We start from the raw sequence: 27,674 nt of genomic DNA on the forward strand, positions 1-27,674 counted from the left end.
TACATGTTTCCGATTCATTTGTTTCAGAGAAAAAAATTTTCATGCTTGGTTTAAAAAAAATACATTGTCTCAGGGAATTGCAGGTATATAGCAGGATTTTACAGGCATCTATAGAATTGTAAAGATCAAACAAAACATTACGTGTAGGTCAGGAGGGCAGAACATTCTCATATGGTGATAGAACTAAACAAACAATGAAATTTATACATTGAATGTGGGAAATTACATACTGTAATTGTAACTTACCTCTCTCTCTCTCTCTATATATATATATATATATATATATATATATATACTACTGTTACAAACATTCACCCAGTTAGAGACCTGAATGTGTCAATTTCATGTCTTACATCCCTGATATAGATATATACTCACCCCTACACCATTTATACCCATCAATATCCCAAGCAGCCTTGACAGCACATACAGCTTTAAACCTGATACAGCGAGTTACGGGCTGCCCGCAGCAGGAGTGTTAGTTTGATTGGCTGATTGGTTGATTGATTGATTGGCTGATTTGTTGATTGGCTGATTGGTTGATTGATTGATTGGCTGATTTGTTGATTGGGTGATTGATTGATTGGCTGATTTGTTGATTGGGTGATTGGTTGATCGGCTGATTTGTTGATTGGCTGATTGGTTGATTGGCTGATTGGTTGATTGATTGATTGTCTGATTGGCTGATGGTTTATGCGAGTGTCGTTCACATGCCCTCGATGTGCTGTGCCCGTGGGAGTCGGCAGTCCTGAGACGGGCAGCGGCGGGCGATGAAGCTAATCAGCAATTAATTAAACTGGCATCGTTCTGCGTACCACACTGGCAGACATGGGGCGGCTGTGTAGTATAACGGGTGAGGAGTCGGTCTTGTAGCCCTGAAGGTTTGATTCCCAGGTTTGGCACCGTTGTTGTATAATTGAGCAAGGTGCCTACCCTACCCTGCATTGCTTCAGTATATATCCGGCTGTATAAATGGATGCAACGTAAAAAGCTGTGGATAAGTGCGTCTGCTAAATGCCTGTAATGTAGCATGTTTTGTGTCCAGTCACACATCAGTAGCCTGAACTGAGGGATTCAGACCCACAACCTGAAGGTTACGTGAGGCTGGGTCCCCATCCCAACCCCAGCCACCTTACCCTACCCCTGCTTGGTTTTTTTTTCTGCTTCAATCTTCTATTTACTTTTCATATATCTTTTTAAAAAAAAAAATTTTTTAAACCCAGCTGTGCCTCTCTCTCTCTCGTCCTTTCACTGGGGAAAATAGGATGCGGGAACAGCTCTGATACATTGCAGTCCGTGCGTCACCCAGCAGCATCACCCACTGGCTGTCAGACTCTTGACAGAGAACATCGTGGAAGGGGAGGGGGGGGGGCGGGGAGGTTTAGAGGGAAATGAAATGAAAGGAAAGGAAAAGAATAGGACAGAGAGAGGAGAGGAGAGGAGAGACGGGTGAAGTGAAATCAACTCAGGATGGGGCACCGGGCAATTTGCATCGATTTTATTGGACGTAAAATTGGCTGACTGCTAGAAAAGGTACACTAAACCAGCTCCAAGAAAGAATCCTGCTCCCCCATCCCGCCATAGAACACACCTGTGCCTCAAACTGAGAGGCAAGGGAGCATATTTAGGCCAAAACTCACCATCGTATGTGCAAAAACAAACAACACAAGTTCATATACCAGACACAGCTGTCAAAATTGTACTACTTACAAAGACCAAACACAACTGAACAGAAGAAGACACAACCTGGGGGATGTGTACAGATAATACAAATTTGGGCATAAATGACATCCTTTTTCCCCCCTCAATGCTTACAGTGACCACACAACAGCACTAGTCACAGCAACAAGTGAAAAGTAAATAAAAACAAAACGACCGTACGATTCACTGAGCATGTGAGTCACAAGTCTAATCTAATTTAATCATTTGCCGTTTGTGAATTTCAGCCCGTAGAGTCTCGCACTCGTGACAAAAGAGATATGCTTTTCATTACCTCCTCAGATGGACTGAATTCCCCAGTCACGGAACACAGCGTTAAGAACATTCTAGAGAATATTGCTGAACCCCAGTCTAGAGAGATACAGCCTCTCTGTTTTTGCATAACCTGCAGCCTGTTGGCTCCAAGTTATTATCCAGCGGCCCATGGGAAGGATATCTTTTGGGGAAGAGGATGTCATGGAAGGGGGGGGTGTGGGTGGGGGGGTCACTGACACAGACGACTGAAATCCCCCCCAGCAAAAATATACTTTTGTCCATTTGTGGCATTTACAATGGTTATCCACCGGGTGGCACTGTCCACAGTGAGACACAATTCCGAAGAGCTGTCCGTTTGTATGAGGTGGTGCCCTGTTTCATTTTGGCTTGACAGTTGAGGAGCGGTCAACAGGCTTTGATGAACATTGATTGGGATAAGCTTTTATTAGAACAGGCAGGAAACGAGTGTGTACTGCAGAAAAATATCAGCAGATTAATGTGCAATGGCAAAAGTGCTATATTGTGATGAATGCTGGAGTGGCAACAGTATTTATGTAAATTCTTGTAAAAAGAATAAAATCGCTAAAATGAAAGGCTTTGAAACGCAGCACGAACTAATGATTTTTTTTTCAGTACAAATATCATTCCAGAATCTGAGGCTGGACTACTCACAAAATCCATCCTGAAGGCAAAAAAAAAAAAAAAAAAATGAATTGACACAAACTAGCGATTGCCACACCGTCGTCCTCCAGATGGTTCAGTTTCTGGAAATTCTCAGGGCCACTCGGCAAGAAACAATGGCGTCACAGCACGGTCGACGGAAACATCCGGTCAGGAAAACAGGAGCGCTGTGGGGGGCCGTCCAAACGGGAACTCTGGAGAAGACTACTGGGGTGGGGGGGCATGAGTGGGGGGGGGGGGGGCGGGGAGTGGCACTCTACAGACAGCCTCCGTTTGTCTGAGACACCGCTGACTACATAGAGCGTGATTACTGGGGGGTGTGTCGTTTCATTTTTTTTCCAGGCGTGCGGCTTGTCCTCACTTCGTCCTTTACTCCACCCCCTGCTTCTCTCCGGCGTTGTCACCGTTGCCCCCCTGCGCAGTCGCTGTGCTCTCTCCGAGCAACCAGTAGGTCCTGAGCCGCCCCTTCCCCTTCATCTCCACCTCCCCGCGAAGCTCCAGCTGGAAGCAGTTAAACTCCTCCAGCACCGAGCGAGTGGCTTCAGACACGTGGATTCTCAGCGCTAAAGGGGGAGTGGAGGAGAGGAGGCACAACATTCACCATTACAACAACAACAACAACATTCACCATAACAACAACAACAACAACAACAACAACAACAACATTCACCATTATAATAACAACAACAACAACAACATTCACCATTATAACAACAACAACAACAACAACATTCACTATTACAACAACAACATTTACCATTATAACAACAACAACAACAACAACATTCACCATTATAACAACAACAACAACAACAACAACAACAACAACAACAACAACATTCACTATTACAAAAACAACAACAACAACAACAACAACATTCACCATTATAACAACAACAACAACAACAACAACAACAACATACATGTGTGTGTGTGTGTTCATGCGTGTGTGTGCATGCGCATGCATGTGCATGTGTGTGTGTGTGTGTGTGTGTGTGTGCCATGTGCATGAGAAGTACTGTGGGGTGTGAAAAATGTCACCTTCGCCGTTGGACTCCATGCGGGAGGCGGTGTTGACAGTGTCTCCAAACAGACAGAACCGCGGCATCTTCAGCCCCACTACACCTGCACAGACTGGGCCTGAGGACACACATACACACACGTGCACGCACACACACACACACACACACGCACGCACACACACACATACACACACACACGCACGCACACACACCCATGCACACGTACACACCCACACACAGAAGCACACGCATACAGAGTTTCAGTATATTAACCGCAATTGCATATACACGCTAATTCAGACATACACAAGCGCCCACTCACACGCCAAACATGCACAAACACGGATAGCGGAGTCCCGTCTGTGAGGAGGCTCATTAACATCCACTCAGCTCTGCAGACAGCATGTCATGGCAGCGATTACTGTAGTGCTAACGAGCAGTGTACTGGAAAAGAGTGCCAGATGTCTCTGTGTCATTTTCAATGAGTCACCAGTGTGTGAGAGCATCACTGAGGAGTACTGTGTGACACCAGAACTCTCCCCTCAATACACCCCGCCCCCTAGCCTAACCCAGCCCCGCCCCCAGACCAAAACAATAGCCCTTCCCCCTGGCCAAACCAAACGCCACCTCCCTGGCCTAACCCAGCCCTGCCTCCTGGCCAAACCATACACCACCTCCCTAGCCTAACCCAGCCCTGCCCTTAGCCTGACCCAGCCCCGCCTCCCTGGCCTAACCCAGCCCCGCCTCCAGGCCAAACCATATACCACCTCCCCGGCCTAACCCAGCCCCGCCTCCTGGCCTAACCCAGCCCCGCCCCCAGGCCAAACAATACACCACCTCCCTAGCCTAACCCAGCCTCGCCTCCCTGGCCTAACCCAGCCCCGCCCCCTGGCCTAACCCAGCCCTGCCCCCTAACCTAACCCAGCCCAACCCACTAGCACAACCAATGCCGCCCGGCCTAACCCAGCCCCACCTCCTTGCCTTACCAAGCGCTGCCCCCTAGTATAACCAGCCACGCCCCCTGGCCCAAGTAAGCCACGCCCCCTAACCTAACCCAGCCCCACCCCCTTGCCTAATGAAGCCCCACCCCCAGGCCTAACCCAACCCCACCCCCTGGCCTAACCAAGCGCCACCTCCCTGGCCTAAACCAGTCTGGCCCCCTGGCCTAACCCAGCCCCGCCCCCAACCTAACCCAGCCCTGCCCCCAAGTATAACCAGCCACGCCCCCTGGCCTAAGGAAGCCACGCCCCCTAACCTAACCCAGCCCTGCCCCCTTGCCTAATGAAGCCCCACCCCCAGGCCTAACGCAGCCCCACCCCCTGACCTTCCCCAGCTCCCCCACACCGCCGCCCCGGCCCTCCTGCCCCGCCCCCTCACCGCTGTGAATGCCGCTCCTCAGTCGGAGCTGCTGCTCGGGCCGGTGGCGGATCCTGAAGGAGCGCACGGCCTTGAGCAGCGCCAGCGACATGCGGGCGATCTCCCGCCCGTGCAGCTTCCCGTTCCGCACCGGCAGCCCCGACACCACCATGTAGGCGTCGCCGATCGTCTCCACCTGGGGGCGCCACAGAGGAGCAGGAGGGAGAGGAGGAGCTCACGACCCAGACCAGATACATTTCCATCAACGAGACGATCATTCATTAACCGTGGGAATGAAACTCCCTGGTAACCCAGGTTACACGTGTTGTACGACAGGTTTTTAGCCACTTGTATCATTGCAGTAGCAGAGCTCATAAAACTACTCTTGATTATAAGCTCAGAGTAACAGCCATCCAGTAATCCAGCCCTGTTAGAGCTTCCACAGCAAGGGACCCTGTCACCTTGTAGACGTCAAAGTTGTCAATGATGGCGTCAAAGCAGGTGTACAGGTCATTCAGCAGAGTCACCACCTGATGGAGAGAGAGAGAGAGCGAGAGAGAGAGAGGGAAAGGGACAGAGAGAGAGAACGAGAAAGAGAGGGAAAGGGACAGAGTAAGCTCTCAGAACATAGCAAACACTCCATTATTTAAACAAGGCCGTGAAGTGTTCAGACAGGATCTTTTTTGAAGGGGGTGGGGGGGGGGTCTCATGGAGTGTGAAGGGGTAGAGTCAGGACATCAGGACAGGCATCACTGGTCTCCAAGTACAGACAGCGGAAATGGCGAGAGCATTGAGGTTCAGAACTTGGACGGCCCCGGCTGTCATTTACCAACCCAGAAACAGAGACGGAGTTTGAATTTCAGTTGCCTCCTCAGTGTGAATGCCCTCTGCCAGACTACGACGGGGGGGTGGGGGGCAAGAGGAGGGTGTCTTACCTGCATGGGGGTGCTCTCGGCAGAGATGGCGGTGAACCCCACGATGTCGCTGAAGTAGATGGTGACGGAGTCGAAGGCCTCCGCCTGCACAGTCTCCCCCCTCTTCAGCTGCTCCGCCACCGAGCTGGGGGGGGGGGAGGGGGGGACATTAACATACAAAAATGGCCAAACTAGCCCAAGACACCCCAAAACTGTCACCTCCAGACCCCTTCGAAGTACACAGGCCAAACTAAAACCCAAGACACCCCAAAACTGTCACCTCCAGACCCCTTCGAAGTACACAGGCCAAACTAAAACCCAAGACACCCCAAAACTGTCACCTCCAGACCCCTTCGAAGTACACAGGCCAAACTAAAACCCAAGACACCCCAAAACTGTCACCTCCAGACCCCTCCAAGGTAAACAGGATACACAGGAACACATAAACTGGAGTTTATGGTTAAATAAAGATCTGTGAGGGTGGAAAATTAGAGGGTGGAAATCCAAAACATGCTCTTGGTGAGAAAGGTACTGCCGGTGACAAGCCACTAACGCGACCACGAGCAGAGAAAGTGCCACTAAACTCTCACCCGACACTTGTCATAAAGGCGGTATATTGCTGTTTGGTAGGGTACAGCATGTGCCGTCCCTAGAGATGGAAGATTGTGAAGATTTCACAAAAAAACAATTGTACCTCACTTAGGCAAGTCCGAACACGTTATGACTGACTAAACTGGTCATAAGGAAAAGTACCGAAAGGATGGTGTAATATTCTAAATCAGGGGTGTCCAAACTTATCCAAAAACAGCCAGTGTGGGTGCAGGTTTTTGTTTTAGCCCAGCACTAAGACACCTGATTCTCCTTATCAAGGTCTTGATACATCACGTTTAGTTACATCACGTGTTGGATAAGATGTTCCAAATCTATAGCCAAAACTGGCCAGATATCAGACATTATAATAGTATCACTCCAAAGCAAATAAATTCTAAATGTATGTGTTTAAAACATGTGAGGGGAATCCATCCACAAAAGAGTTTTACAGAGGCTGTGAACATTTTGGACAGCAAATTGTTTGTTTCTTAGATGACGTGTCTAGTACAGATCACACGGTGATGAAAAGCAACTCACTGGGGCAGGATCTGGCAGGGGTCATTTAAAGTCAGCCTGGGGTGTGTTGATGCTGTGGTGTAAAGGGACCCACTGGGTCAGTATCTGGCAGGGGTCATTTAAAGTCAGCCTGGGGTGTGTTGATGCTGTGGTGCAAAGGGACTCACTGGGGCAGGATCTGGCAGGGGTCATTTAAAGTCAGCCTGGGGTGTGTTGGTGCTGTGGTGCAAAGGGACCCACTGGGGCAGGATCTGGCAGGGGTCATTTAAAGTCAGCCTGGGGTGTGTTGATGCTGTGGTGCAAAGGGACTCAGTGGGGCAGGATCTGGCATGGGTCATTTAAAGTCAGGCTGGAGTGTGTTGATGCTGTGGTGCAAAGGGACCCACTGGGGCAGGATCTGGTATAACAGCGCCTCAGCTTTGCGCTTCTCCTCCAGGTAAGCTTGGGTGCGGTCCTCCACCAGCTCCTCCAGGTTGTTGGCGTACTGCTCCATGCGGGACAGCAGGTTATCCAGGATGTTGGAGCTGGAACTTCTGGAGAACGGGAGAAAGAAAAGAGAGAAAGAATTATTCATGTTATTAATCAGTGGTTATGTTCAAATGCGCCGTCGTATTGCTTTGGCGGTATTTTTACAAATTAATTTTTTTCCAACTGTGTGTGTGAGAAAGAGAGAGAGATTTGAGATTTAAAAACCCCTTTTATTGGGATATTGTTCAACCACAGAAATTACTGTACTTAAAAATAAAAATAATAGACGAGCAACATAAAGAGAAAAACTATCAAAAAACTAACCACAGGCAGAAAAGAGAGAATAGATAAAGAGAGAGAGAGAGAGAGAGAGAGAGAGAGAGATTTGATGCTCCTATACTAAAACTAATGAAGATAACTACTAACGCAGGACAGGGTGGGGTGGGTGGCGAGGTGGGGCAGGGCGAGGCAGGGTGAGGCAGTACGAGACAGCGCAGTGCTGGGCGGGGCTGAAGGCAGGGTGGGGCGAGGCAGGGCGGGGCTGAAGGCCGGGCAGGGCGGGGCGGGGCTGAAGGCGGGGCGGAGCGAGGTGGGCGGGGCTGAAGGCGGGGTGGGGCGGGGCTGAAGGCCATGCGGGGCGGGGCTGAAGGCGAGGCGGGGCGAGGCGGGGCTGAAGGCGGGGCGGGGCGGGGCTGAAGGCGGGGCGGGGCACTGACCCGTTCTGCTTGTGCAGCAGGATCTTGACGTGGCTGAAGTCGGGCCTCTCGGCCAGGTCCTCGGCCCAGCAGCGCTGCATCAGCTGGCCCAGCTCCTCGCTGTGGCTCTGAGGGCTGACGGCCGGCCGCAGGTAGGGCCACTCCCCCAGCGCCACGCGGTCTATGATCTCTGAGGGGCCACAGAGAGAGGGGCCACAGAGGGAGGGGACACAGAGAGAGAGAGACCACAGAGGGAGGGGACACAGAGAGAGGGGACACAGATGGAGGGGACACATAGAGAGTGGACACAGACAGAGGGGACACAGAGGGAGGGGGCACAGAGAGAGGGAACACAGAGAGAGGGGACACAGAGAGAGGGGACACAGACAGAGGGGACACAGAGAGAGGGGACACAGAGGGAGGGAACACAGAGGGAGGGGATACAGAGGGAGGGGCCACAGAGGGAGGGGGCCACAGAGGGAGAGGACACAGAGGAAGGGGGCCACAGAGGGAGGGGACACAGAGGGAGGGGGCCACAGAAGGAGGAGGCCACAGAGGGAGGGGCCACAGAGGGAGAGGACACAGCTTTGAGACACGACCAAACCAGAGGACACACACACTCACACACACATATACACCTTTAGGACCACACAGCTATTCCCTGGCCACACACGCTTTGTTTGGCTTTCTTTTTTAAAGTACTTTGGGGGCCAGCAAACCCCGAGGGTTGGCTCTGTGTTCACCTGAAGCCTTTTCCCCTCAGGGATCTAAAGCATCAAGCTGAGCAAGGTGAGCATCACTCACTGCTGGCGAGAATTCGAAAGCACTAATGCCGGGCAGACAAGCGCAGCACAGATTCAGGCAGAAAGGAAATGCTATTAAACTGCACTTTCAGCCTCCTTATATCTTTTCTCGATTGTCCTCGCAAACTAAATTATCGGTCTAAATATAAATGATATTTTCTGTCTGCCTCCACACACTTCCTTGCTTCGCTCTCCCCGTCTGTCCGTAATTCAAAGTGACAATCCTTTATTTTCATTCATTGAAGGAAATGCTTTTGTGTGAAACCACCCCCCCCCCACACATCACCCCAATAAGGCAGTTCTGCTTAACATCTTCTATTCTCTCTTTCATTCCTACCACACACACACATGCACACACGTACACCAACACATACACACACATTACACACACCAACACGCACACACACACACACGCACACACACACCAACAGACAAACACACGCACACACACACACACACACACACACACACACACACAAAGAAGATCGCAAATACGTGATCTGGGAGTTGTCGCGCGTGGTTCGTTTTCAGTGGGCTCAGAGGCGATGACTCAGCATGTTTTGAGCGCGTGCGAGCGCGCCACAGAGGCCCCCCACCCAAACGAACCGAACTCAGACCGCCCGCGTTCTTCTCCAGGTCCCCTGAATCTGCGCAGTGTGACCACACAGTCGGCCCCGGTCCACACTGCGTCCTGCTCTACGCTTTAATTACATTACATTACAGGCATTTAGCAGACGCCCTTATCCAGAGCGACTTACACAACTTTTACATAGCATTTTACATTGTATCCATTTATACAGCTGGATAGATACTGAAGCAATTTCGGTTAAGTACCTTGCTCAAGGGTACAACGGCAGTGTCCTTACCCGGGAATCGAACCTGCGACCTTTCGGTTACAAGCCCAGTTCCTTACCCACTGCGCTACACTCCGTCCCTACCTCCCCGTTCATACCTCGACACTGGCCGTACACTGATTCCACGCAGTTGAAGTGACTTTTTAGCGTACCCGGCTAAAAAAGAAACAACGGTGGTGGTGTTGGCGGGGATTTGTGTGGTCAGGAGAAACCTGCGCTCGTCTTGCATCTTCTTCCTCAAAATGTAGCGCAACCAAGCGATGAACGCATCTGCAGAGGCCTTTCGCAGTAAATTAACCATAATCAGGGGTTGACACAAGTGGCACCACAAGTACGCATCAACAGCAAAAAGATGTAAATGCACAGCAATTCAATGTCATAATGGTGCAAATGCCTGTCTATATTTAGGTACGCATTCCATGAGGGCATATGATTGGCCTGCATGTAAATCTTTTCGACGTAAATGCGCGCACCGCCGCGCCACTCACGTCACCTCCGGCCCACGCGGCAAAATTTCTGGTGTCTAAAAATCAGGAGTTAAGACAAAAATTTATGGAGTTTATTTTCAAACGTTGTACTCCAGCTTGTGTTCAGGCAGGGCGCGAGTATCTCACGGTGAAGTTTCACGACCGACGGTGCAGTGTGCGGACTGCCTGTTCTCCCCGAGTCCGCACGGGTTTCCACCGGGTACTCCGGTTTCCTCCCACAGTCCAAAGACACGAAGCTCAGGCTAATCGGAGACTCTAAATTGCCTGTTGTCATGTTGACTGTAAACAGTACGAAAGAGTCAGAGTAATATTTTACGATGTATGGAAGTCATATTTTGGAAACCCAAAAGAGCTCATTTTCATCTCTTGGAGAGACTTAAGAGATCAATTTCCAGAAAAGAGTTATTCGAGAGTCTGTTCGACGGTCAGGAATGTACGCTCAAACTGAGTGGATTCTAACTCACAGGGAGTTTCCTCGGACCAAAATTTGCCCAGGCGTAATCCAATGTCACAGCAGTGAGGCCTGAGGAGCTGTTGTGTGAACAGCGAGTGGTCTGAGATCTCATCAACGCTCAAGAGGACCGAAGAGAGAGCTCTTTCAAGGCCACTCACAAAAATAAAAGCAAAGAGTTCAGCTGGTTCACTTCAAAAAAAGCTGAGTTTGGTTCATTTTCAAAGAACTATGCGTGAACACACTTTAGAATGCTCTTAACTGAACATTCTGATGCTGATGTCACAATCACCACTGGTAACTGAAAGCAGCGGAACGCTGACTTGGAATTTAAAAAACAAAGACGTTCTAGAAAACCGACTCTTCGGAGGGTTAAGCACAGGTCTTTTGCATAGGGTCCTGTAGAGCCATTTGTCTACGCACAGCGGGGTTGATCCTGGAGCTGAAGGGCCCACACGTGCTCACGCCGCACGCGTTTCCAGCGGCGGCGCGCTGTGCCGGCGCGGCACGAGCTGAACGGCGCGTTCCTCTTCTGTTCGCTTCTCTTCTTCCGCCGAGCTCCTCGACCTTTCGGTGGCATCACCCTCCGTTTGGTGAGCCTTCTCCCCCTTCATCCCCCCTTCCTCTCCTCCCCCCCTCTTTCATGTCTCTCCCTCTGTATTTCTCAGAAGATTCCACCTTCCTTTTAGCCTCCTTTAATACGAACGGGCCGGAAACTAAATTTAGAGCTGAGCTGTGGAGCCTTCAGAAAGGGCACTCTCCAGACCCCGTGCTGAGTGTGCAAAGAGCGTTGCACGTGACTGTGGTAACTTTGATGTTCTTTTCTTTTTTTTCTCGGGTCCTTCTTCGCTTTTTATCAGGCCCAAGGTCAGTGTGGTTTTCATCCTCCGTTGAGGTGCCTGTTAAAAACTGCCATCGCTTCTGCGAAATGGGGGGGGGGGGGCTGAGGAAGAAAAAACGGGGACCATGCAATGTCCGACATCTCTCTTTCATCTCTGGGCCCCCTAGCCTTGCTCCCCCCCCCCCCCCCCGTACCCTGCGCCCATTCTCTGCCCTCTGTGCACATTATTAACAGTGACACTCGTCTCTCCCATCAGGACCGCATGGGGGGGGGGGGGCTCCCTCTATCCCATCGCCCACGGCAACGCACTGATTGCGCAGAGCATCCTCTGCTCGGGCTGGGCAATCTCAATCAGCCTTCGCTGTGCGGGCCAGGCTCAAACATAGGGGGGAAATGCCACACCCCATAGAGAGAGAGAGAAGGGAGAGACAGAGAGAGAGAGAATGAGAGAGGGAGAGAGAGAGAGAATGAGAGAGAGGGAGAGAAGAGAGAGGGGAGAGAGAGGGAGAGAGAGACAGAGAGAGAGGGAGAGAGAGGGAGAGAGAGAGAGAATGAGAGAGGGGAGAGAGAGCAAGAGTATGAGAGAGGGGAGAGAGAGGGAGAGCGAGAGAGAGAGAATGAGAGAGGGGAGAGAGAGGGAGAGAGAGAGAGAGAGAATGAGAGAGGGGAGAGAGAGGGAGAGAGAGAGAGAATGAGAGAGCGGAGAGAGAGACAGAGAGAGAGAGAATGAGAGAGGGGAGAGAGCGAGAGATAGAGAGAATGAGAGAGCGGAGAGAGGCCAGCAGTATAGAGGCATCCATGCCCTTTGGACACCCCTCTCTCACTCAATTCACTTTTCATTTCAAAGCTTCTTTATTGCCAACGACTTTGTACGGTGTTGCCAAATCAAAGGAGACCAATACTAACAGCCGACTGCATGGCTCAGTCCTATGGGGTGGGGGGTGGGGTAGGAAAAGAAAAAAATATATTAACCATAATCATTCTCTCTTTCTCTCCTTTCCCCCCTTTTTTTTCTCTCTTTTCCTCTTTCACGGTCTATCGCTCTCTCTCTAGGTAATCATACAGTGTATGATTTTTTCAGTTTTGTGAACGACCTAGATGCCTTTCAGAATGTGCAGAAGGGGGTAATTGTGTGATCAGGGGCAGGGAAGTGGTCATTTGTGTGTGATTGGAGTTGGCCTGGTTGGTCTCAGGGATTAATGGGGGAATGTGTGTAGGTGTGGTGCAGGTATGAGTTTGTTATGAGGGTGTGGGGGGGGGGGGGGGGGGGTGTGGGAGCTGGGATGGACAGTTAATGAATTAATTTATTAATCTGTATGTGTCAAAGGTTACATGTGTAGGGGATGTGGTTTATTAAAGAATGTCAAAAGTCAAAGTCTCTCGCTCTCTCTCTCTCTCTCTCTCTCCATTCCCCTCTTTTGTGGACATGGCTGTGTGTTACTGAAAGAGTAATCAGCTCCTACACAGCTAGAACAGGTATGGGCAGGGGCTAGGCAGACGAACAGACAGACAGGCAGACAGACAGACAGACACACTGCATCTGGCTTTATAGCCGGCTTCTGAGAGCAGAGACTGTATCAATCCCTCTAAATCCGCATGAAACTCAAAAAGCCTTTTAAAAAAATTATTCGTGATCCGGAAGAAAACCCACTTCTGAGATTTTCTTTTTGTGTATTTGGCCTTTTGAATTCCGAGAGCGTCGCATGCACCCTCTCAAATGCCACGAATGCATTTTGGGAACCGCAGATGACATTTTTAGAGACTTCCTCGACCGGGTTTTTTTTTTTTTTTTTTTTTTTGCCTGAACAAAAAATGTCTTTAATTTCCAATCATTGAGTCCCAACGTACGCTTTTCAGCCAGCCTGCCAATCATCATTAAATAAACACACCCGGCACCCCGGAACGATCTTAATGCCAGGAAGCGAACGCGTTCGGAATTAATTCACAAAATCAAAGGTCAGCTCAGCGGGAGCAGAGAGTGAGGAAAGATTACATTTTTGTGGTTTTGTTTCACTTCCTCAGGTCTGTTACGACACCGAATCCGTACTTAGAGTTTGTGCTTCACTTCTTGGGTGAGTGTAGTTGACCAGCGCTAGCATTTCTGCGATGCTGCATCGTTACGCGATGGCGCGGGAATGCTGTTAACCAGGTCTGGTTCCGCTGCTTATGGTAATCAGGGGAAAGCAATCGCTCCAGTGGTCCTCTTCCATTGTAAGCCACTATGGATGAGATCATTAGCTATAAAATGAATGCCATGAAATGTGCTTTCTGGTCTTGGCCTCTGGTTCGCCTTCTTATATACAGGACAGGACACATGCATTAAGCACTGGGTTTCTGATACACCAGACACACTGCTTCTGTAGAGACCGAGGGGACAGGGTGCGTGCGTGTGTGTGTGTGTGTTGTTCACACACACACACCCTCCCATACACACTCCCATACACACACACACGCACGCATGCATGCTCTCTCCCCCTCCCTCCCTCCCTCCCTCCTCTCTCTTCTCTCTCTTCTCCCTCTCTGTCCTCCTGTCCTCCTCTCCTCCACGCCTTTCACCTTTAGGACTCAGTGGCTCCCCCTCCAGGTAGAAGACGCCCTTGCGCAGTGCCACTTCCTGCAGTATGATCCCGAAACTGTACACATCGCCCTTCTGCGTCCCGCAGGGAGGGGGGCACTCCTGCCTCAGCAGCTCCGGGGCTGTCCACAGCTTTCCTAAAAAAAGCAGGAGGTGGGGGGGGGGGGGGGGGGGGCAGAGGGGGAGGAGGAGAAGAAAGAAGAGAGAAGAAGAGAGAGAAAGACCAGAGGCAGGGATGGGAATGTATTTTCCTTTAACTGTTTACTGCTTAAAGCCAAATCTTCCGAAAACAAAGCCTCCTGTACCTGTAAGCTATAATTAAAATGGTGGCAGTTTTATGTTGCTTTGCAAATGACAATAAAGTCTAAATAAAATAAAATAACAACAACCAATATAACATGTAATAAACCCATAAATACATGCATACAATTGCGCATTTTTTTTTACTGCCTCCCACCCCGTACACGAAGATATGCAGTATTGTTTTTGCTGAAAGGTGACTTTTGTGAATTACAGCACTACATCTTAAAAGCACTATGATTTAAGTCAATTTCGCATTTGTGAATTACTGTTCGGCGGCAGGCGAAGCTGCAGAGCGTAAAGGTGACGTTTTGATGGCATAATTATGCCATTTTAGCACAGTTTTTCAGTCAGATGCCTCTTCACTGTCATTTCATCTCTTCTACACAATGGTCAAGGTAGCTGCTCATTTGACGCGTTTAATGCATTGTGAGATATTAGGCTTGTTATTCACTCACTACTAGGCCTGACGCATATAAAAATTAAATTAATTAAAAATAAGAATTTCGTAACAAACATGTCTTTGTTTCCGTCAATTAAAGAACTAATTTCCTTTCTCACATTTTCACAGTCTCCTACATGACTTCCTCTACCACGCAGAAAAATAAAATTTTAAAAACTTTCTAAAATGTTTATCAGCTTTAACACTATTTCTAACCAATCCAAAAGGGCTGTGGCGACACCCTAGCTTCCTAGCAGCATCTGGCTGCATGGTTCTCCTCACATTCGTCCAGTGGATGCTGTGGGGAATCCAAACATCACATCACCAGGCTAGAATCCCTGGGGAACCTGTGCATTTTCAGATCATCCACATTTACCGTAACTCACACATACACACACATACACACACACCCTCCCATACACACACACAAACATGCTTCCATACACACACACACACACCCTCCCATGCACACACACACACACACACACACACACACGTACATAAACATGTATTAACACGAAACTGTTTCCGGAAACTCTTTTTTTGTCAAAAGGACACTATGAGGACACCAGCATGTCAGCGTTTCGGGCCCGATTAATGCCGGCCGGTCTGAGATCAGCGCCATAGAGGGGGGGGGGGGCGTTCTGGGGCGCGCCGGCGCGCGTGGGGGGGGGTCATGTGACTCACGGGCGTAGAAGGTATGGGCGTCCTCAGAGTCGGCCTCGCCGCGGAAGCTGGCCAGCCCGTAGTCCGTGATCTTCAGCACGAAGCGACTGTCCACCACGCAGTTGGAGGACTTCAGGTTGCCGTGGGAAACGATCACGCTGTTGTGGAGGAAGGCCATGCCCTGGGTGAACGAGGGAGAGAAAGATTGGTCACAAGGGGGGCAAGGGGTTCATAGGGAGAAGGAGAATTGAAAAATACATCAGGTCTTTTTATTTTATTTTTTAAATGACTCATTTTAGTATGGAGGCAGCTCAGAGTGGTTCACAGAAAAGATGAAAGTAGACACAAACTCAATCTTTATTTATTTGCACCTTTCATACAAGCTCAAGTGCTCCACAGTAGGCATACTGTAATGTAAAAACAAGGGCTGCTGGGTAGCGCACGCGGTAAAAGCACCGTGCCGATGGCGACCGTGGCCAGCAACAGCAGCACTCACACAGGGAGGGGTGGGGAGGGGGGGTTCAGCCGGTGGGGTAAGTAGCGTTTATTGCTCAAGCGGCCATTTTAACAATGTAGGCCATCCAGGTGCCCTGTGGCCTGCTCCCTGCACACGCGTATGATTGGGTCTCCTCGGCCCTCCACTCTGCGCGTGTGCGGCTTGTTACTGCGCAGTGAACATAAGTTATCTAACCTGATCTACCAACCCTTGTCCACACCTCAGGAATTCGCTGTCACAGGAGGACTATGGACTTGCCAGTCAACTGTCCAGAAAGCTGACTTCACTACTGCCTTTGCCGAAACGAAGTCTCTTGACTTCCTGGCTCTCAAAGAAACCTGGATCACTCCCGACAACACCGCCACCCCAGCTGCACTGTCTGCAGGATACTCCTTCTCGCACACCCCCAGGGCCCCTGGCCGAGGCAGGGGTACCGGTTTGCTCATTTCCTTGTCCTGGAAGTTCTGTGTCCTCCCCAGTCCTAACCCTATTCCCTCCTCCTTTCAATTCCATGCAATTACTGTGACTCATCCCTCAAAATTTCACATTATTGTTCTGTACCGTCCTCCAGGTCCACGCGGCTCTTTCCTGGATGAGCTGGACACTCTCCTGAGCTCCCTCCCTGAGGATGGCACTCCTGCTATTCTACTGCGAGACTTCAACCTCCTACCAGAGACCTCCCAACCCGTCCAGGGTTGCCTCACTCCTCCAGTTTTTTGCCCTCTCCCAGTCATCTTCTCCCCTGACACACAAGGCTGGTAACCAACTAGACCTTGTATTCAGCAGAAGCTGCTCCATTCCCCAACTCACGGTGACGCCCCTCCATGTCTCAGACCACTTCTTTCTTTCTTTCTTTCTTTCTCCCTCTCCTACTTACTCCCCCACAATTGATTCAACAGCTCACCCACAGTAACTTTCAGGAGAAATCTCTCTACTCTGTCACAATCCTCCCTCATCTCCACTGCTCTCTCTACACTTCCCCATCCTGCTTCTTTCTCTAACCTGCCAGTTGATCTTGCTACGTCCACCTTCAACTCCTGCCTCTCCCAGTCCCTCGACTCACTTTGTGCTCTTGTCTCCAAACCAGCACGCTCTTCACCCCCCTGCCCATGGCTGACTGAGTCACTACGCTCCAGCAGAACATCACTGCAGGCTGCAGAGAGGAAGTGGAGGAAATCCTGATCCTCTGATGACCTGACCGCATATCATACCCTGCTGGCAACTTTCACATCTGCCCTCACATCAGCTAAAGCCTCATTTTTCCAATCTAAGATCAGTGCATGTGTCTCTAACCCATGCAAACTATTCTCCACCTTCTCTTCCCTCCTCATTCCTCCTCCACCCCCATCTCCCTCTTCCCTTTCTGCAGATGACTTTCTGAAGGAAAGGTGGCTACAATCCGGAACTCCCTTGCCCATCCAGTGAGCCCCCCAACCCCCCGGGACCCAGGACCCAAACCCACGGCCACACTGACCTCCTTTGAGATGCTGGAGGACTCCAATGTACTACAACTCATCACTTCTCATCGTGCAACCACCTGTCCACTTGACCCAATCCCATCTACAGTCCTCCAATCAATTTCCAGCGAGATCCTTCCCTATCTATCCTCCATTGTTAATTCCTCTCTTGCCTCTGGTCATGTTCCCTCTGATTTTAAGATGGCTCACGTTACCCCACTCCTCAAGAAACGCACCTCAGACCCCTCTGATGTAATGAATTATCGACTCGTATCGCTTCTACCTTTTCTGTCCAAAACCCTTGCACACGCAGTGCTTAAACAACTAACCTCTTTTCTCCAACAGAACGACCTGCTAGACCCTCACCAGTCAGGCTTCCAATCCGGGCACTCAACAGAGACTGCGCTCCTGGCTGTGACGGAGGCACTTGCCACTGCAAGAGCCTCACGCCTCTCCTCTGTCCAGATCCTTCTTGACCTGTCTGCAGCATTCGACACGGTCAACCACAAAATACTCCTCTCCACCTTGGCTGAGATGGGCATTGCTGGGACTGCCCTGTCTTGGTTCGCTTCTTATATTGCAGATAGGTTCTACCAGGTCACCTGGATGGGGTCTGCCTCTGCTTCTCATCCCCTTGTTACGGGAGTAACGCAGGGATCTGTACTGGGTCCTCTGCTGTTAGCCATATACACCAAATCTCTTTGTTCAGTTATCAATTCACACGGCTTCTCCTATCATTGTTATGCAGATGACAGGTAACTCTTCTTTTCTTCCCCCCCTCTGCCTCACAGGTTGATGACAAGATATCTTCCTGCCTGGCTGACATCTCTACCTGGATTGCCAGCCACCACCTGAAGCTCAACCTCAACAAAACTGAGCTGCTCTTCTTCCCATACAAGACCTCCCTACTACGTGAGCTCTCAATCACGGTTGATGGCACCACACTGACTGCCTCTCACTCTGCAAAGAGCCTGGGGGTGGTCCTGGATGACCAAGTGGACCTCAAGGAGCACATCAAGGCAACATCACGGTCCTGCAGATTCCTTCTGTACAACATCAGAAGAATTCGACCATACCTGACTATGTACTCTACTCAGCTGCTCGTCCAGGCTACGGTGACATCCCGCTTTGATTACTGCAGCTCTCTCCTTGCAAGCCTGCCAGCTTGTGTCACACAGCCACTGCAGATGTTTCAAAATGCTGCTGCCCGACTCATCTACAACCTTCCCAAATTCTGCCACGTCACTCCTCTGCTGCGATCACTCCACTGGCTACCGGTCGCTGCCAGGATCCGGTTCAAAGCCCTGACCCTCGCCTACACTGCAGCCAACAGGACAGCCCCTATCTATTGCAGGACATGATTTGATCCTACTCGTTACATGTTCCCCTATCCCAGCACTTTTTGGTAATTTGTATTTGTCCTAATACTGTAGCTTGTTATTCTGCCTAGTTGGCTTTGCAGAGGTTAGGTCAGAATAGTGTTCACTGTGTGAACTAAACTGTGTTCTTGGCTAGAAATAGCCGTACAAAACAGGTATTGTATCTTATTGAACCTGTGTTCTGTAGTTGTCCATGACCATGAAATGCACTTTTTGGATAAAAGCGTCTGCAAAATAAATAAAAAATGTACTGTAATGTGAACATAAGTGGCCGGCCAACACCGCGCGTCTCGGAGGAGTACCGTGAGGTGATGCCATTGTTCTCCAAAATGTTCTGAATAAATCCACACAAGTCCACACACACACACACACACACACAGATATACATGTACACACACGAACCAGCAGCAGGGGACGTATAACGAGCACGCTTGTACGCAGTTTGCCAATTGGACATTCTTTTGGCCAAATGAAAAATAAATAAATAAATAAACAAATAAATTTTTTTTAATTTACAAAAAATGTACAGAACTGTTCCAAGAAGACACAAAGTAATAAAAACGATCACAGTCAGGGCCGGTAAATCCAGAGTTCCCAAAAATGGCATCCGCCTCTGCTCAACCTAATTCACATAAAAATATTTGTGTGCGTTTGAAAGCGTATGGGGGGGGGGGGGCATACAGAGAAAGAGAGATGTGAGCTGGGGGGAGGGGGCTAGAGAGATTTTAATAGTGCTTTACTAATGCAATTACCATTTTCCAGTAAAGCCACTTAAAGCAAGCTGACAGGAAAAAAAAAAGGATTGTGATAGACAGAATAGAGTGAGTGACTCATGGAGGGAGGGAGAGCAAGAGGGAGGGAGAGCGAGAGGGGCGTTTTATACATTTATGTCTGGAAGTTCACGCACCTTGACGATGTCATTGATGAGAGAGTATCGGAACATCCAGTCCAAGGTGATGCTTTCATTCTCCATAATGTCCTGAATAATCAAACACGCACACAAACATGTACGCACACACGTACACAGACAAACACACACACACGCGTGTACACAGACAAACACACACACACACATGTACACAGACAAACACACACACACACACACACACACACATACACACCACACGTTATTAGAGAGATTATCTGAACATTGAGTTAAAGGTGATGCCATTGTTCTCCAAAATGTTCTGAATAAATCCACACAAGCCCACACACACACACACACACACAGATATACATGTACACACACCACATACAGACACACACTCAGTCTTTTTCTCTCACACTCCCCCCTCACTCTCTCTCTCACATACTTAATCTCTTTTTCTCTCTCTCCCACTCCCTCTCTCACACTCAATCGCTGTCTCTCTTTCCCTCCCCCCTCTCTCTCTCAATACCATCCCTGACCACCACAATCTGATATAACCTTCTTGTGCACTTTAAATGCATTTTTACCAAACACTTCCATTTCCATTTGCCCATCCTGTGGTCACTGAACTGTCGAACTGAACTGAACTAACTTATCCAGAGCCCCAAAGGTATCCAATGAAAAACTTGCATATTTACCCAAATATTTACTTAAAAAAAAAAACTTTATTTTTGTAACATATTTTATTCTTTTTTCCATGTATTTTGAAAATAAATTCTACTTCAATAAATTGCGGTAAAGTCCACCTTTCGTTTGGGCAGCCCGCACAACTGCGTCTTTGCTCGATCAATAGATGCGTTATTAAAATTAAAAATTCATAAAGGGTGACAGGAAATGACCATGAATAAATTGCAAATCTGCTTGCTGTGTAAAATCTTTTCATCAGCTATGTCAAATCCCAGGTTTTAAATGGCCATATGTGCGATGGCAATGCATTTTTACCAAACACTTTTATCTGAAAAAAATTAATAAAAATAAAATGTAAAAAATAAACTGGATTGCATCTTGTGTTACCTGCAGACTCCCTCGAGGACAGTACTCGGTGATAATGCAGATGTTGGGGGGGTCGATACAGGCTCCGATGAAGCGAGTTAGGTGCTCGTTTTGGACGTCTCGCATCTGTAAAAATATTGGGTTCTGATTGGTTTTTAACTCTAGTGAGGTATTCTAACAGGGAATAATCTTGGTCTAGAGCATGGTAAATTTCCAGTTTATTGTTCAATTTAGTTTCTTCATGCCAATTGTCAATGCACAGGTTTTGGTTCATTTTGTCAAATTTTCTAAATGTAGTCGGTGAGGTATTTTCGTGCATATTTTCAAAAAAATTGCTTTTTGATGGCCAGTTGTCCCAGGTGGTCTCTATCTCTCCCAGGTTAGTGTAGCTGGTGGTGTGCTCATGGTGTTGGCTCCAAGGGTGAAGTGGTACCTGTTTCCCTGAAATCTGGCTTTTTGTGCTGGAAGACCATAACTCTGTTTTTTTTCCAGATTTACTGTCAGTGCCCAGGTCTGACAGAATTGCTCTTGGTATGGTAGGCTCTGCTGTAACCCCTGTTCTGTGGGTGACAGCAGAACCTGGTCAACCGCATAGAGTAAGAATTTTATTCTTTATCACGAAGAGTGAGTCCAGGAGCAGCAGACTGCAGCAGCTGCCTCAGACTGCAGCCCTGTCTCACTCCACGCCCCTGAGTGAAGAGTTCAGTTCTTTTATTTACAATTTTCATACTGCACTCATTCTCTGAGAACATCAATTTTATGGTGTCGTAGACTTTACCCCCAACACCACTTTGTAAGTTTTTAAGGAATAGTCTGTCATGCCAAATTGAATCAAATGCTTTTTTGAAATCAAGAAAATATGCAAATGTCTCTCTCTCTCTCTCTCTCTCTCTCTCTTTCTCTCTTCCTGCAGCCGTTGTGTCTCCAAAGGGAACGGCTCCTAGTTACACAACTTTCCTCTCATTGATTTTGCCCGTCGCCATGCCAACGCTCGCCACACAGGCGCATATGGAAATAAAAATAAATATTCTGACACCTAGGCCGGTACAGAAAAACATATAAATGCATATGGACAGATATACTACATTCCATACCAAGTAAATGGCACAGGCAAAATTATGTTTGAGAATAAAAAAATTCCACGTATGTAGGCTGTTTCGTAAATATTTCACATTTCGATCTCAAATATTTATCTACATGTGAAAATGCATTTTGAATATGCGCTTTGTTCTTTTTGAATGGAAAAGTATCACACAATATGTTTTGAAGATGTAATCCAATTGCATTGAGTATTACTATGTACATTGTTGCCGTACTTTCATAAAGAGAAACAATATTACATTTTTATGTTACATGAGATCGTGGAGTTTTAAATCAGAGCCATTTAGGTGCTCTTATTCAGAGTGACTTACACAATCTAAATGGTAAATGGATGGACTGGATAGCGCTTTTATCCAAAGCACTTTACAATTGATGCCTCTAATTCAACAGACCAGTTAGGGGTTAGGTGTCTTGCTCAGGGACACTTCGACACGCCCAGGGCTGGGATCGAACTGGCAACCCATCGATTGCCAGACAACCGCTCTTACCTCCTGAGCTATGTCGCCCACTATGTCGTGTGTAATACTTTTGGCATTTTTATGCAGCATGCAACTTTACAGCTAGATACTCTATATGACCAAAAAGTATCTGGACACCCCTTGCTCTGGGGCTGTTTTTCATAGTTGAGTGTAGGGAAGGCTAATCTTAATGCAATGACATTCAAGATGATTCTGTGCTTTTTTTTGGCAACTATTTGGGGAAGGCCCTTTCCTGTTTCAGCATGACAATGCCCCCCAGACACACAGCGAGGCCCATATAGAAATGTTTTTGTTGAGAACGATGTGGAAGAACTTGACTGGCCTGCACAGAGCTCTGACCCTCAACCCCATCCATCACCTTTTTTTTTTCCAATTGGAAAGCCAAATGTGAGCCAGGCCTAATTGCCCAATCAGTGACCAATCTCACTAATGCTCTTCCGGCTGAATGGAAGCAAATACCTGCAGCAACGCTCCAACATCTAGTACAAAGCCTTCCCAGAAGAGTGGAGGTTGTTATAGCAGCAAATGGTGAACCAGCTCTATATTAATTCCCATAATTTTGGATGAGATGTCAGGTGTCCACATACTTTTGGCCAAGTAGAGTACTGAAGAATTTTCGGTTAAGTACCATGCTCAAGGGTACAGCAGCAGTGTCCTACCTGGGAATCGAACCTGCAACCTTACTTGGTTACAAGGCCCAGTTCCCTAACCATTACACCACACTGCCGCCCCGAGCCGAGTGAGGTCGGCACGCACGGCGGCGCGTTTCTCGCGTGCAGCAAAGCGCCACCGCGGCAGCGGACCGAGACTCACGTGCTTCAGCTCGAAGAGGACCTTCCTGGTCAGCTCGATGCGCTTCTTGTTCACGTACTTTATGGCAGCGATATTCCCCTGCGAGAAAAAAATAAAAAATAAAAAATGTAAAAAAAGCACACAAGTGGAAAACCGAGAACGCGAACGTTAGCGCGGCGGCGGCCCTTCGGAACGCCCAATCTTCCAATCTAATCTAATCAGCGCTCTCCGCCCCCCCCCCGCCCGCTCCCCCGAAGCACGTGACATCAGCCGCCGCTTTTTTCTTTTACTACCACGCCGCGGTTTTTCGTGAGGCAGGCTCGCCCAGACGTGAGCCCGAAAGGGGGCCGCTTCGCCAGGACCGCGGCGCGAACGCCAGGACCGCGGCGCGAGCGCTAGGACCGCGGCGCGAACGCCAGGACCGCGGCGCGAACGCCAGAACCGCGGGCGACCGACCGACCGCCACGGCGCCCCCGTTCTACGAGCGCCTGCTCCTAACAAATTTGATGAGCGCTAAATGGAAAAATAATTTACAGTGAGCACCATAATTCATTGGACAGTGACACATTTTTTTGCTATTTTGGTTCTGTACTCTTTGCACTTTGTGTTTTAAAGGATACAATGACAATGAGGTTGAAGTGCAGACTTTAATTTGAGGGTAGTTTCATACATATCAGATGAACTGTTTAGAAATGAGAGCACCTTTTGTACATAGTCCCCCCCCCCCCATTTTAAGGTGCTACAAGTATTTGTTGAATTGGCTTCACAGATGTGTTTCGTTAGGCAGGTGAATTATGGAGCTCACTGTAGGTGCTTATCTACCAATACAGGTGCATTACTGCATCCTCTTAAATTTTTTTACGTGCACCTCGGAAAAAAATGGTACTGTATAGCACTGGGCGTGCGCTAACACACCGTAACCCCGGGCAACTGAAGCTCCCGCCTTCCCCGGGCCCCCCGTCACCTTGCGGGGCAGACATGCCCAGATTCCCAGATTCCCAGCCCACGGGACTCCTCCGTACACCGCCCTGCAGCCCCCTCTTCCTCCTTTTCTGGGTTTTAACACTGCTGTGCCTCCCCCAGTCCCCCACCCCCCCACCCCCCCACCCTTTACCATTTTAACCACCAACTTTCATTCAGCGTGACATCATTCTTTGATTGACCTACGCGGAACCTGGTGAATCACATGTTAGGAGATTGATCCACGAGCACAGAAAAAAAAAATGTTTCGATTGTGTGTCCTCTGCTCTAAATTTATTTATTTATTTTAATTTATGTATTTATTTTTGGTGTTCCTTCTCCTCACTCCGGAAAGCTCGATCAGGACCGGTGGAGCCTGAAGCGCTTATCTGTGTTCTGCAGTCGGAGGTCCAACTGAACACCGCACATTAAAATGGAGCCTTTGATTTTCTTCTCCCCGTCCAACGAAGCAATGTCTTATCTCAGCCTGGGCTTCTTTCTTCTGAAACACCAGGCCCTGCCGCAACCAGGCAACACAATGTCCTGCTCGTCGCCAAGCAACAGGACCCCACAACTCAGACCAGACTCAAACACACCTTTAACCGCTTCTAGGTGTTTTTTTTTTCTTTCTTTTGAACCTACAAAACCAGTCTCTGTGCACACAGTTTTAACTCAGGTGATATCGCCCAAACCCCTGGTCTTGTTTCGAATGATTGTTATATTTTTGTTATAAAAACGGTTATGTCGATGGTTGCTATGATCTTGGGATGGCGCACCTTGTAGTAGCCGGTCTTGGCAAAGATCTGGAAGTTTCCCTCCATAGTCAGGAGTGAGCCATAATTAGACCCCCTCTGTGGGAAACAGGCAGACAGACACACACACACACACACACACACACACACACACAGAAAGACAGTCAGGAAAACTGCTTAATGGAGTCACAGGATCCTAAACCAGCACCAGCATTATACTATATTGCAATAGACATTACCGTAGCATAAATAGGCCTACTACATCACACAATACTGTACAATGTCATTCTATGCTATACCATACATCTGCACACTATATACAATCATTGAAAAAATAACTTGTGTGTTACTGTATATAATTCAGTGCCTACTGACCTTCAGATGAAACACTGCCTGAACTGTGGCACAAACAGCACCAGTTACCAGCGTACACAAAGCTTTTTTTTAATTGAATATTTTGTACAGTTCACACATTTTAATTAAGGGGCGCAGGGAGGCAGAAAACACTTCTGCTCATTAACCGGGCCCGGGACAAGCCTGACACCGGAGCAGGGGTGTGGGGGACACAGCAGTCCGGAAACCCGGTGAGGGGGATTGTTATTGGTGCAGACCAACAGAGCGCGCAAGTGCTGAGGCAATCAGGCGAACACAGCGAAACCAGATTTATCCTCAGCTCTCCCGAGAAGAGCAAATAGAGCGTCCTTGTTATCCCTGTCGTTGAGACTATGCGTGTGACTATGTGTGTATTTAAAGTTGCAAAGACTGCACGTGCGTGAGAGGATGTGTGAGCGTGTGTGTCTGAGTGTGTGTGAGCGTGTGAGCATGAGTGCGTGTGAATATGTGTGTGTGAGCATGTGTGTGTGTGTGTGTGTCTGGTGTGTGTGACTGTGTGAGTGTGTGCATGTGTATGTGAGAGTGTGTGTGTTTGTGTGTGTGAGTATGTGTGTATGTGAGAGCGTGTGTGTGCGTGTGACTGTGTGAGTGTGTGCATGTGTATGTGAGAGCGTGTGTGTTTGTGTGTGCGAGTATGTGTGTATGTGAGAGCACGTGTGTGTTTGTGTGTGCGAGTATGTGTGCATGTGTGTGTGTGAGAGAGATATTACCATGGACAGGGTAAGTTTACTGCAGGCTCGGTGCAGCATCTTCTCCAGGTTACTCATCTGAATATCCTCAAAGTTTACCCTCCATAGCTGGGCAGCGAGCTCGTTCTCCAACTTCAACTTCCTGCCCAGGAGAGGAGAGGGGGAGGGAGAGAGAGAGAGAGAGACGGATAGAGGGAGAGAGGGAAAGAGAGAGGGCAGAGAGAGATAGGGTGTGGGGGAAGAGAGAGAGAGGGAGAGAGGGGAGGGAGACAGAGAGGGGGGAGGAAGAGAGGGGGCAAAGAAAGAGAGTGGGGGAATGAGGGAGAAAAAACAGGACAGAGGGTGGAGAGGAGAGATGGAGCGATAGAGACAGGAAGAGGGGAGATTGACAGAGATCAAAATAAGGTTTTTTTTTGGGGGGGGGACGTTATTGAGGTTTTTCTCGTTTTCTGGCAGGTTACCTTATAGCAGTTCAGGTGCACTCAGAAGCACTCAAGTTCACAGTAGTGAAATCACACAAGCAAAACAGGTAGATGAAAGTACAAAAACATTCATACTAACAGGCAAGAGATGCTCCTAGCACAGAAATTGCCAGGTTACAGGTAGGAGCTAAAGCAGGGCTGCCCAACCCTGTTCCTGGAGATCTGCCGTCCTGAAGGTTTTCACTCCAACACTAACAAAGGACACCTCATTCAACAGCTAGTGATCTTGCTGAATCTTGGTGTGCCCAAGTAGGGTCGAAAGGAGAACCGATAGGATAGGATAGGATCTCCAGGAGCAGGGTTGAACAGCCCTGAGCTGAAGCATCTAGTGGCAAGATAGCTTGTTGACCATAATTTGAACAGGAAGTGAACCCTCGAAAGGTCAGCAGTGACCAATCGCGCGGCATGACACTGACTGTTTTTTTTTTTTTTTTACACAATGGCAATGAAATGAAAACTTTTGTCATCTCCTGCATAAGAACAGTGATAGAGATTCAAGGAACCATCTCAAATCTTTTTTTGCCAGAGTCCTTCTGAGTCTTTCACATGAGTTAAGATTGTTTAGCTATGTTTATCTATATGTGGGACAGAGGTCACTGACCTGTATATGAAGATGGCGACGGTGATGATGATGACAAAGATGAAGCATATCACCACAACGATCATCTGGTGCACCGTGACGGTCTCTGAAAGAGGAGAGTAGGTCAGTATGGTTAGGTCTATATTCAATCAAAACTTGCCCTTTGCCTAATAGTTTGGCCTGTATTCAATCAACATTTTTTCTGAGGAAGAAATGCATGATTTTAGTTTGTTCAGCTGTCAAAATGAATGAAAAATATTGATTAAATTCAGGCCTTGTCGTCCACCTCTTGTGTTTGTGCATACTGCGATACACACAACCTGTGATATACGGCAACCTCAACACCTCGATTGCATAGAGAAGGTCTGTCTAAATCCAGTCCTGGGGGGCCGCAACGACCGCCATTTTGTTTGTGCCTTCCTTTCAATTGGCCGCCAATTACGGCGTTGATTATGAGGCGTGCGGGCTTCGGCCAGTCAACGGCTCCCATGGATCACCGGCGCTGAGACGCACAGAAAACCCACTGCGGCCCTCCAGAATTGGATTCTGGACACCT

At 48.6% G+C, this 27,674-nt stretch overlaps 1 protein-coding gene across 2 annotated transcripts in view; it reads right to left on the minus strand.

Annotated features, from left to right (window-relative positions):
- Nucleotides 1-2,899: 2,899 nt before the first annotated feature.
- The window catches only part of LOC118234391 (atrial natriuretic peptide receptor 1-like), a 79,216-nt gene continuing 54,441 nt past the window's right edge, over nucleotides 2,900-27,674 (minus strand). For both annotated transcript variants that reach the window (XM_035430886.1, XM_035430887.1), the window contains exons 8-22: nucleotides 27,140-27,224; nucleotides 26,078-26,198; nucleotides 24,999-25,073; nucleotides 23,284-23,361; nucleotides 20,912-21,016; nucleotides 19,877-19,948; nucleotides 15,659-15,818; nucleotides 14,211-14,366; nucleotides 8,239-8,407; nucleotides 7,441-7,587; nucleotides 5,969-6,092; nucleotides 5,495-5,563; nucleotides 5,055-5,229; nucleotides 3,697-3,795; nucleotides 2,900-3,218 (exon numbers count right to left, since the gene is read on the minus strand). In XM_035430886.1, the coding sequence (XP_035286777.1) occupies nucleotides 3,025-3,218; nucleotides 3,697-3,795; nucleotides 5,055-5,229; nucleotides 5,495-5,563; nucleotides 5,969-6,092; nucleotides 7,441-7,587; nucleotides 8,239-8,407; nucleotides 14,211-14,366; nucleotides 15,659-15,818; nucleotides 19,877-19,948; nucleotides 20,912-21,016; nucleotides 23,284-23,361; nucleotides 24,999-25,073; nucleotides 26,078-26,198; nucleotides 27,140-27,224 (1,829 nt within the window). In that variant the 3' untranslated portion in view covers nucleotides 2,900-3,024. The remainder of the gene's footprint in view (nucleotides 3,219-3,696; nucleotides 3,796-5,054; nucleotides 5,230-5,494; nucleotides 5,564-5,968; nucleotides 6,093-7,440; nucleotides 7,588-8,238; nucleotides 8,408-14,210; nucleotides 14,367-15,658; nucleotides 15,819-19,876; nucleotides 19,949-20,911; nucleotides 21,017-23,283; nucleotides 23,362-24,998; nucleotides 25,074-26,077; nucleotides 26,199-27,139; nucleotides 27,225-27,674) is intronic.

Source organism: Anguilla anguilla, chromosome 8 (assembly GCF_013347855.1).
Source record: "Anguilla anguilla isolate fAngAng1 chromosome 8, fAngAng1.pri, whole genome shotgun sequence".
NCBI classification, from domain to species: domain Eukaryota; kingdom Metazoa; phylum Chordata; class Actinopteri; order Anguilliformes; family Anguillidae; genus Anguilla; species Anguilla anguilla.